We start from the raw sequence: 12275 nt of genomic DNA on the forward strand, positions 1-12275 counted from the left end.
TGGATTTGAGAGAAATAAAGGGAACAGGCTGGGTGGGAATGGGAGAGAAGCCAGGGTAAGTACAGGGGAGAGAGCTGACAGTGCCCTGGAATCAATGTTCAGGAGCTTAGTTAATCATTTATGATAACAACAATAATAATCACAATTACAGTGATGATTGTTAATCACTTACTATATGCTAAGGATGGTACTAATTGCTGGGGTGGGGACAAGATAATCAGTTTGGACACAGTCCATATCTTACATAAGGCTAACAGTCTAAGTAAGAGAGAGAACCGGTCTCGAAACCCCATTTTCAGATGATGAAATCAATCAATCAATCATTTGCATTTATTGAGCTCTTACTGTGTGCAGAGCATTGTACTAAGCGCTTGGGAGAGTACAGTATGACAGAGTTGGTACTCATATACACCTTGCCCACAATGAGTTTACAGTCTAAAGGGACCTGAGGGGCAGAGAAGTTAAGTGACTTGTCAAGGTCTCACAGCGGGCAAGGGGCTGAGGCAATGTTAGAATTCGGGTCTTCCGATTCCCAACGCGAACTCTGTCCACCAGGACAGGACCTCAACTACTCTTTCTAGTATTTCAAGATCCTTATGTTCTCTTGTCTTCACTCTCTCCTTCCTGGGGGAATTAAATCCCCTTCCTCTTCTAATCTTATGGGAGGGAATGAGCGGCCTCCAAATATCAGCCCTCTTGTTATGGGAAGACTACTTAAGAGAGCAGCCCTCCCCCTCGGGCTAAATTACCCGATTGCTTGAAATTTTCAGCATGAGTTTGATTTTCCAATCATTTAATTATTTCTGACATTTGTTTCTGCGTTCCCTTCTGCTTCTATCCAGCACCTTTTCGGGTAACGAGTCCTCATACTGGTCATGGTTTGCTTTTAAGATGTCGAGTTCAATCCAGGCGACGTGAAGGATTGCCTCATCATAACTGTATACCATCTTCCTGTTTGTTCATTCAGGAACTGATAAATGAATGAAAACAGGATGGACGGTAAATGGTGTTCAATATTGAAAATGAGCCAAAATAGAATCTAACTATTCATTTCCCATTAGAAACATATTAAAATAGGAAATCTAAGGACATCTTCCCAAATTAAGATGGTATATAATTTAAATAAGAATTCTACATAGAATTTCCTCAAAACCCCCTGTTGTGGCCACACCAGTGACATGTGGATTATTTTGTCTTTTCTTCAGGCACGGTTATGCATGTGTTTACATGCTTTTTAGATAAATCAGAAGGGTTATAAGCAGTGAGTCACCCTGGATGTGATTTCACAGAGCACCAGTGTTATATAAGGAGGGAACTTTGGCAAGTTGGTAGAGCAGCAAGTGAGGTTTTCGTTGACCTAACGTGCCAGCATGAACATGAGAATGAAGAGAGTTCTTCTGATGTTGGCATTGCAGCTAACAATCTCGAACGCTGTGCCTCTGCCTCTAGAAAATACTTTCAAAGGAGAAGATGAAACCACATTTGTGCAGGTGATTTTTTTTTATATTAACCCAAAGCAATTTCTGGGTGTGTTTGTGTGGGTTTGTGTCTGTCTATTCTTTTGGTAATAAATTTTTATTCTTTTGAAATGGACAAGGCAAACTCATAGACCATCTGGGCTACATAAGACGTTTTAAATTTCTACTTGAGAACTTCTGTCCATCAGTCTTACACAGAAAATAGGAGCATAGTTTTCACAGTTGCGTAGAATTAAGATGGGTTCTGGAGGAGAGGATTTGGCTTATTTGCTCCTTTGGATACAGGATATGTACATGGATTTGCTATATACCATCTCAGACCCACTCAGAGAAATGTGATTCATTAATTTTAAAGTTATACCTGGACCTGGAGATGTTAATGTGTCTCTCCAGATGTGTTTGTTCTGAAATTTTCTATTTCTATTCAAGTTTGAGTTGCAGTAAAAGGAATCTTTTATATTATTAAAATCAGGACGATATTATAACAAGAAAATTAGTTGTTTGCCTCTCATCTGCTGGTTACTTTAATGGCAAAGAGAAGGCATCAGAGCATTGAATGGGAATGAGAACAAAGTCAACTGATAAATCAATGTAGAATTTCTCAAAATCTTACTTTGGGCAGGGAACTGCACTAAGTGCTTGGGAGAGTGCTCACGGTAAGCTCTCAGTGAATATCACTGAGTCAGAAGGTTCTAAACCCGACTCCGCCACCTGTCTGCTTTGTGACATTGGGCAAGTCGCTTCACTTCTCTGGACCTCAGTACCCTCATCTGTAAAATGAGAGTTGAAACTGTGAGCCTCATTTGGGACAAGGACTGTGTCCAACATGATTTGCTTGTGTCAGTACAGTGTCCGGCACAAAGTAAGCGCTTAACAAACACCATAATTATCATGACTTTGAGACATGGAAGCTAATACCTATGGTGCAATTTATTGTTTTCAATAGGACTATCTGAAAAAATATTACGGCCTTTCGAGTGATCCGATCCCTGTAGAAAGGAGGAGCAGGAGCCCTCTGGTGCAGAAAATTCAAGAAATGCAGAAGTTTCTAGGGTTAAAGGTGACCGGCCAAGTGGACTCTGACACTCTGGAAATGATGCACAAACCCAGATGTGGAGTTCCTGATGTTGGAAAATATTCTGTTTTCCCTGGGAGTCCAAAATGGAATAAACATGATCTCACCTACAGGTAACATTTTTCCAGCTGAATCAACAGCGGGTTCAACTGACTCTACAATAGTAAGCAATTGGGTTCACTGTCTTCTCTTCTCTCACACTGTAGAATTGAGAATTACACTCCAGACTTGTCTCAAGCCGATGTAGAATTCTGCATTCAGAAAGCCTTCCAAGTGTGGAGTGAAGTGACACCGCTGACATTCAAAAAGATCAACGAGGGCCAAGCCGATATAATGATATCTTTTGCATCTGGAGGTAACCTATCGGTGGTAATTGTATTTATTAAACGCTCACTCTATGCAGAGCTCTGAATTAGGTGCTCGGAAAGAAGACGTACATGGAAATTAGACACAGTCTCTCACAATCTGGGTTTACAGTCAAAGAATGTGAGGTGGGGAGAAGGGAATGGCAACAGATACATAAGGAGAGATGAAACCCTAATAAACACTAGCTAAACAACATAAACACAAAGACAACTGTGCAATCTAAAGAAAAGGGCATAGAGCACTCTGGCTAAAGGAACATAATTCCAGGTGCCTTGTGGATCAGAATTCCATAACTGTGGTATTTGTTAAGCTTTTACTATGTGCCTGGAGTCCAAAAATCCTACCAGCAACCACAGTGTTGGCTGAAGCAGCCACTACAGCCTGGCTCACATTCTGTGGAGGCTTTATACCTCTGGCTACTTTTACTCCTTCCCACTGGGGAGACGGATGCTATAAGAGCCCATTGTGGGCAGGGATTGCCTCTATTTGTTGCTGATTTGTACTTCTCAAGCGCTTAGCACAGTGCTCTGCACACAGTAAGCACTCAATAAATATGATTGAATGAATGAATTAATTAATGAATAAACAGATCGGGAAAAAGTTTCCAGAATGATGCTGGGGAAAGTCAGTGCCCGGAACTTTTGAAGGGAAAAATATGGGCTTTTTTCCTGCGCTTCATTGAAGATGACTGAAATGGTTCATTTTCTTTTCTTTTTGCCAAGCCCACGGTGACTTTTATCCTTTTGATGGCCCTGAGGGCACCCTAGCCCATGCCTACTATCCTGGAATAGGAATCGGGGGAGACGCTCACTTTGACGAAGATGAAACCTGGTCCAAGGACTCAAGAAGTAGGTTAAAGATTACTTCATTATGTCTATCCGTCTATCTACCTCTAGATAGGAAGATATATCCATATTGAATCTATCTACCTATCTATCTAGCTGGCATATATATTAGAAGAAGATGGCCCTGATGGAGAAATTCATCTCAGGGTATTTATATGTGGCTGAGAAGGCCAGTGTTGAGTTCCACAAATGCGACTATAAAGTACACACAAAGGGTTGTCCCTTTGGTGCTCATGTCCGATGTTTGAAGTTAAGTGACTTGCCCAAGGTCACACAGAGGCAGAGCCGGGATTAAAACTCAGGTCCTTGTGACTCCCAAGCCTGTGTTCTATCCACTAGGCCATGCCGCTTCTCTAAATTTTCTTCAAAGATTCCATTAAACCCAGGTCATTTCCACTGAAGATGGAACAAAATGAAATAGTTATGAGGCGATGTGTGCTTGAGGAAGAATACCCTGAGGGTGAGCATTTTCATCTGTCCGAGATGAAAAAATGAAATGGATCCTCTGATCGGCCGCAATCTTTCCCTGTTTTGGCAACTCACATTCACATTGACGTACCAGCTATTTTCCTGTTTTAGGGTTCTAAAAGGTTTTATTCTTGTCCAATTTTCTTATTAGGATACAACTTATTCATCGTTGCTGCCCACGAGTTTGGCCATTCACTGGGTCTTCTTCATTCCAATGTACCTCAGTCCCTAATGTTCCCACACTATTCTGATAGTGATCCCAACACATTCCAGCTTCATCAAGATGACATTAATGGTATCCAGATGCTCTATGGTAAGAAGAAATGCTTCCTCTCTTCCTTTCTCAAAAATAACATCTGCCTCATTAGTATACCATCAATTATTGAATCGATGGCTTTTATTAAGTGCTAACTATGTGCAGAGCACTGTAATTAGCATCTGGGCAAATACAATATCCTACAGTTGGTAGACATGATTTGTCCCCACGAGGTATTTACAGTCTAGATGGGGAACTTATACCTGATAAAATTTGCTTTCCTGAAATATCATGTTGTAGATCTCAAAATATTAAATGGGAAAGTTGTTAATAATATATAAAGAACCGAACATATTCATGCATTTTCTTTTCCAGGAATTCTTAGTCCCATCTATTTCTTGCTATCTCTTTCTTAGGACGCCCCCTGATATCTCCCAAGTCAACCGCAATGACACCAAAAACCTCGGGGGTTCCCGCTCCTTGCAGTCCTAACCTCATATTTGATGCCATCACTACCATCAGAGGAGAAATGTTTTTCTTTAAAGACAGGTAAATGGCTGAATGAAACTAAATTCAACAAATCCAGGGCCACACTGGTTTGGTGAAGAAACCCTAAGGGACCCATTTTCATCCATTTTTGTGGATCAAGTGGGGAGATATGCCCCTTCAGTGGGTAGGTGAAAGAAAATTTCCCAATTTGGAGATATCAATAAATGGTATTTATTGAGTGCTTAATGTGTGCAGAGCACTGTTCTAAGTTCTTGGGAGAGTACAATACAACAGAACTGGTAGAAAAGCAGCATGGCCTAGTGATAGAGCGTGGACCTGGGAGTCAGAGGAGCTCACTAATCCGCACACCTTGTCTGCTGTGTTACCTTAGTCAAGTCATTCAACTTCTCTGTGCCTCAGTTACCTCTGTAACATGTGGATTCAGTACCTGTTCTCCTTCCTACTTAGTTTATGAACCCTATGTGGGGGACAGGGACTACACCTGACCTGCTTATCTTGTTCCTCACCCAGGGCTTAGAACAGTGCTTGACACATAGTAAGCGTTAAGCAATATCGCAGTCATCAGTCACATCCCTTCCCACAGTGAGTTTAACATCTTAAACCAGAGAGACTGAACAACCTTTCCTCTATCTCAGGATAATTTTGATTATCTAAATTTGTGCGTATATAAGCTTCTCATCAGTGGTATTTATTGAGCATTTACTGTGTGCAGAGTACTGTACTGAGTGTTTGAGAGAGTATAATACTGAAGAGTTGTACAGTACAACACAGTGCAATTGTGTTATACAATCCAACACAGTAAGCGCTCAGTAAATACCACTGTTCGGTTGACATACGAATAGACCATATTTATAAGAACCCCTGATGGTGAACTTCACCTATGAGTGTATGTTGCTAAATGCCAATGCAGAATTAAGTCCCAGCCACACTGGGCACTCAAAAAGTTAGTCCTTGTTTTATTGATATACTTAATGTTTGCAGTGCTTGGTGGTATTTTTCTCTTTAGCCTTCTTGTCTCTCTTGTGAGGCTTTGGCTCAGAGAGTCACTCCAATAATAATAATAATTGTGGTATTCATAAAGTGTTTACTATGTGCCAGGCACTGTACTAAGCGCTGGAGTGGATATAAGTAAGTCAGATTGGACAGAATCCCTGTCCTACATGGGGCTCAGAGTCTTAATCCCCATTTTACAGGTGACATAACTGAGGCACAGAGAAGTGAAGTGACTTGCCCAAGGCCACACAGCAGACAAGTGGTAGAGCCGGGATTAGAACCCTTGATTTTCTGACTCCTGGGTCCGTGTTCCCTTCTTGATGGCAGTGTGCCAGGCAGGTCTGCCTTCAGCAACCGACTTCCAGTTTTCTCTGATTGTACCTCTCTCATTAAAGGTTGCTAGTGAAAGAGATTCTACAGTCCCCCTGAGTAAACCATTCATGGGTTTCCCTAACCCTCTGAAGAGAGGGAATAGTAATTCTTTTCTTTACGTTAATTGTCTTTCCAACAGCCATTTCTGGCGTAAACATCCACAGCTCACAGAAGTCGATGTTAATCTGATTTCCTCATTCTGGCCATTTCTCCCAACTGGCATCGACGCTGCTTATGAAGATGGGTCTAAGGATCAAGTGCTGTTCTTTAAAGGTAAGCTCATAGCGCTCTCCTGCCTCACCATTTCCCTTCTTACCAAACCTGTTCCGAGGGACAAGAGGGTGATGGAGTGAATAAAGATGGCTCCCTCTAGCCCCGAAGCTCCTTGGACAGAGAACCTGTCTACCAACTCTGCTGTATTGAACTCTCCCAAGCACTTAGTGTGGTGCTCTGCACATAGTGAGCATTCAATAATTCTATTGGTTGCTTGATTTGGAACACACTTGACTCTGAGCCAGAATAATAAATTCGCACTCTCAAACTATCTCAAATCAAATCTTTCTTGGAGAAGGTCTTGTTTTTTGGAGAGAAAATGAAAAGAAAAGTGAGCGGGTGCGTTTTTGTGATTTTTTTTTCATGTCCATAATTCTTTGGTGTAACTGTATTATGCATCAGGAGAATCAATCATTCAGTGATATGTATTGAGTGTTTATTGTGTGCAGACCGCAGTACTAAGCGCGTGGGAGGGTAGAGTACAAACAGAGTTGGTAGACACATTCCCCGCCTTCAAGGAGCTTGCAGTCTAGAGGGAAGGAAGACATTAAAACATATTATGACTACATACATAAGTGCAATGGACCTGAGGGTGAGGTGAATATCAAGATCCCAAAAGGTATAGATCCAAATGCGTACATGACACAGGAGGGAGAGGGAGTAGGGGAAATGAGAACTTAAACAGGAAGGCCTCTTGGAGGAGATATGATTTTAATAAGGCTTTGAGGGTGAGAATTGAGTGCAGAGCACTCAGTAGACATGATCGCTACCTTCAAAAAGTTTCATTCATTCAATAGTATTTGTTGAGCGCTTACTATGTGCAGAGCACTTTACTAAGTGCTTGGAACGTACAATTCAGCAACAGATAGAGACAATCCCTGCCCAGTGACTGGTTCACGGTCAATCCAATGGGGGAGATAGGCATTAAAATAATATACATTTCTCGATTTACAGACTTATAGAGAATGGATAAAAAGACCTTGGAAAGGCCTTGATCTAACATCCGCAGAGCAATAACAATTATAATAAGTATAGTATTTAAGTGCTTACTTTGTGGCAAGCAGTCTAAGGAATTTTGAAGACATCCAGGCTGCAATAATCAATCTCTAAAAGATCAACCTGCCCAAACAAAAGCTGGAAAGCTGGACAATACTGTTTCTTCCTCCACAGGTAACCAATACTGGGCGATCAACGGCTACGACCTGCTACCTCGCTACCCCAAGAACATCCAAGCGCTGGGCTTCCCAAGCAGCGTGAGAAAGATCGATGCAGCCGTCCATGACAGGAACTCAGGCCAAACTTACTTTTTTGTAGATTACCTGTACTGGAGGTGAGAGTCAGTGCTCTGTAGCTGGGCCCTTGAAAGAGATGTTGAGGGGAGAGGGGAAGGAGTAGGAATGCGAGCAAAGATAACCCACGGGAAGCAAACAGGAAATAGAAATTGATGGGAGATTTTAATAATGTTGGTATTTGTTAAGCGCTTACTATGTGCAGAGCACTGTTCTAAGTGCTAGGGTATTCACAAAGGAATCAGGTTGTCCCATGTGGGGCTCACAGTCTTCATCCCCATTTTACAGATGAGGTAACTGAGGCACAGAGAAGTGAAGTGACTTGCCCACAGTCACATAGCTGACAAGTGGAGGAGCCGAGATTCAAACCCATGACCTCTGGCTCCAAAGCCCGGGCTCTTTCCACTGAGCCACGCTGAGCCACGTTTTAGAGTTGATCAGTGATATTTGTGGAGCACTTACTGCGTGCGGAGCACTGCACTAAGCTCTTGGGTGAGTACAATCTAACAGAGGAGGTAGACGTGTTCCCTGCTCATGACAACCTGAACGTCTCTGTTCTCTGACTCCCTAGTTAGGCGATTCCCTGGTCATTTCTTCCTGCTCCCAGGAGAACTGTGACCTCCTTAATATGGCTCAAGGGGCCATTGAGACAGAGGAGTACTGCAGCTATCCCAGTTCACGTGGGAAAATACCTTAAGAGAGAATCAGGGAAAGTGTCTTCGAGGCACACACGCTGACAAAATTCTTCCTCATTTTTCCCTCAGGTACGACGAACACAAGCAGGCTATGGACCCCGGTTACCCCAGGAAGATCAGCTCTGATTTTCCTGGAATCGAGTCGAAAATCGATGCTGTCTTCTACCACAAAAGTGAGTCCCCCTAAACTGACTCCAGTGAAGAGCCAGGCGTTTACCTTAATTCAGAACAGAAGAGCATTAGGACATCATAAGTAGTTGCCTCCTGGGGTCAGATCGGATATCTATCAATCAATCCATAATACTTACTGAGCACTTAATGGGTGCAGAGCACTGTATTAAATTCTTGGGAGGGTACTGTTTGACAGAGCTGGTAGACTAGGAACTTTAAATCTAGAGGACCTTGTCAGCGTTGGATCTGGTGACTTTGGGCAAGCTCTTATCTTTCCACTGTCCCTGTTTTCCCATCTTAAAACCTGATTCTGGAAAACAGTTATTCTATCTAAACCTTCCCCGAATACCGGGAGAGAACTGAGAGGAAGTGTGGAAGCTCTGACCAGCTCCTTGGAAAAACTGTACGTGAGCTCTAAAAAACACAGAGGCAAATCAAACCAAACAGGATTTTACATTTCTGGTTTGAGAAGATGCCACACTTCAACCTCCTAAACTGTATAGTGGGAAACAAAGACTTTTCTTGGCCCCTCCTCCCTGCGTCTTACTTGGAGGCAGCATGGTCTAGTGGAAGGAGCTCAGTCCTGGGAGTCGGATGATGTGGGTTCTAATCCCGGCTCTGCCACACATCTGCTGTGTGACCTTGGGCAAGTCGCTTAACTTCTCTGTGCTTCCGTTATCTCATCTGTAAAATGGGGATAAAGATGGTGAGTCTCACGTGGGACAGGGATTGGGTCCTATCTGATTAGCTTGTTTCAACAGTGTCTGGCTTTACAAATGCCCAAATTACTATTATTATTATTATTATTATTATTATCATTAACTAGCCTAGGAGTATTGCATGGAAAGCAACAGAAGCATCCTCGGCATAGCAGCATACAAAGAAAGTCTTTCCCTCTTCAGACACACCCAAACCGCATCCAAACTGCAAACATCAGATTGTAGCACCCATAAATCCTACTTTGTGTGTATTCTCCCAGCAGAGAGAAAGAAAGTTACATGCAGTCAGCCACAATTAGGTTTCCTGCCCTCATTTTGTGGATGGGTGTGTGAGGTAAAGTGGGGGAGAATATAATCTGTGCACGTTTTTGCTTGTTTTTTAGGAAACTTCTACTTTTTCCAAGGATCACAACAGCTTCAGTACGAACCTTCTTCCAAACGCGTTACCCAGATAATGAATAGTAACAGCTGGTTTGACTGTTAGAAACCTTCATCGTGAAAATGGCGTTATACCTCACATATAAAGAAGGGAAATAGCATCTACAATGGTGCAGGTCAGAGCCTAATCTAACTGACTGCTGTCTGAGTAGGCATCTGACTATTTGCACCATGAATTTCTTTTTTTGAATATTTTTTATACCAAAGTTGTCTGTACCATTTAAGTTTTGTGTTTTTTTTTAATTTTTGAAGGTCAGAAAAAGACTTCGAATTTCAATTATATTTAAAAAGGAATTGTTAAATTATGTAATTTATTCTTATATACTTATGATATTTTTACTTATCTTGAAAAATAAAACATTTCATACAGTAGTTGTTTTTTAATATTTACTTTGCCAATCAATCTGTAGTGTTAGTGGAGTGCTTCCTCTGTGCTGAGAATTTACTAAGCTCTTGGGAGAGAACAACAGTTAGTAGATATCATCCTTGTCTTTATTCATTCAATAGTATTTATTGAGTGCTTATTATGTGCAGAGCACTGTACTAAGCGCTTGGAATGTACAATTTGGCAACAGAGACAATCCCTACCCAATGACGGTGTCACAGTCTAATAGGACTGGAGACTTTAAATCTAGAGGACCTTGTAAAGGACTTTGCAGAGCAAAACAGAACGAAACAAAAACAAGACAACACTATCACGATAAATAGAATCAAGGGGATATACACCTTTTCCAAGTGCTTAGTAGAGACAGTGCTCTGCATACCGTAGGCGCTCAATAAATACGATTTAATGAACGAATGAATGAATAGCAGTGGCTCCTTTAATAAGAATCCAAGTACTTAACGAGCTGAGGAAACTAGCTACCGGTAGCATGCCTTGTATACGGAGCTTTGTACTAACTATCTAGAGGGGGAGACAGACAAGAATATAAATAAATAAATTATGGCTATGTACATGAGTGCTGTGGGGCCGGTGTAGGGATGAATAGAGTCAGGGTGATGATGAAGAAGAGAGCAGGGGAAAAGGAAAAGAGGTCTTAATCAGGGAAGGCCTCTTGGAGGAGACGTGCCTTCAATAAGGCTTTGAAAGAAGGGAGAGTCATTGTCTATCGGATATCAAGAGGGAGGACGTTCCGGGCCAGAGGCAGGATGTGGGTGAGCGGTCGGTGGAGGGATAGGTGAGATGGAGGTAGAGGGAGTAGGTTGGCGCAAGAGGAGTGAAATGTGCGGGCTGGGTTGTGGTGAAAGAGCAACAAGGTGAGATAGAAGGGGGCAAAGGGATGGAGTGCTTTAAAGGTGATTGTTGTGGCACAAACATCTCATCCCTTATCCACATGGAGTTGCCTTACAACCTTGGGTTCTACTGACAAGGGGCCTTTCATTCATTCATTCATTCGATTGCATTTATTGAGTGCTTACTGTGTGCAGAGCACTGTACTAAGCGCTTGGGAAGTACAAATGAACCACAGAGAGAGACACTGGGTAGCTCAGGAGCGTACATTGGCTGAGTCCACCTCTTAAATAGAAAAAGAGTAAGAGGAGTAGAGCTCAGCCCGAGAATTCGATCTAAAATCAGTGCTTAATGGGAAAAACAAAAGAAACCACAGTTCCAAATTCACAACTAGCCACTGACAGCATCCTGCTCTGCCACTTGTTAGCTGTGTGACCTTGAGGAAGTCACTTAACTTCTCTGTGCCTCAGTTGCCACATCTGTAAAATGGGGATGAAGACCGCGAGCCCCTCTGGGACAACCTGATTACCTTGTATCTACCCCAGCGCTTAGAACAGTGCGTGGCACATAGTAAGTGCTTAACAAATACCAACATTATTATTATTATTATCAAGGAGCGAGGCAGGTCTTTTGGAGAAGCAGCGTGGCTCAGTGGAAAGAGCCTGGGCTTCGGAGTCAGAGGTCATGAGTTCGACTCCCGGCTCTGCCACTTGTCAGCTGTGTGACTGTGGGCGAGTCACTTCACTTCTCTGTGCCTCAGTTCCCTCATCTGTAAAATAGGGATTAAAAGCGTGTGAGCCCCACGCGGGACAACCTGTTGACCCTGTATCTCCCCCAGCGCTTAGAACAGTGCTCGGCACCTCGTAAGCGCTTAACAAATACCAACGTTATTATTATTAACGTTTCTCTAAGGAATCCTTTCTGTGGGCCACCGAAGCTTGAGGCTCCCTTCTAACATATTGATCTTCTTTAGGCAAGCATGAAGTGAAATCAGTCTTTTGACACATGTGATTCCTTCCTGTTCAGTGTTTTCCGGAGGGTGTTCCCTAATCCCGGATGCGTTCATCTCAGTTTCGTATCCTCCTTCTGGCCAATT

The 12275-nt window shown here is 42.5% G+C and overlaps 1 protein-coding gene across 1 annotated transcript; it reads left to right on the forward strand.

Moving 5' to 3' along the window:
- Window positions 1-1286: 1286 nt before the first annotated feature.
- Window positions 1287-10320, forward strand: LOC100077197 (stromelysin-1-like). Its single transcript, XM_001508926.5, has 10 exons — window positions 1287-1490; window positions 2425-2666; window positions 2760-2908; window positions 3642-3767; window positions 4384-4545; window positions 4905-5037; window positions 6503-6636; window positions 7807-7966; window positions 8690-8793; window positions 9894-10320. The coding sequence occupies exons 1-10, from the start codon at window positions 1371-1373 to the stop codon at window positions 9992-9994; spliced, it is 1431 nt and encodes a 476-aa protein (XP_001508976.1). The 5' UTR covers window positions 1287-1370; the 3' UTR covers window positions 9995-10320.
- The last annotated feature ends 1955 nt before the right edge of the window (window positions 10321-12275 follow it).

The sequence above is a fragment of the Ornithorhynchus anatinus genome, chromosome 20 (assembly GCF_004115215.2).
Source record: "Ornithorhynchus anatinus isolate Pmale09 chromosome 20, mOrnAna1.pri.v4, whole genome shotgun sequence".
NCBI classification, from domain to species: Eukaryota; Metazoa; Chordata; class Mammalia; order Monotremata; family Ornithorhynchidae; genus Ornithorhynchus; species Ornithorhynchus anatinus.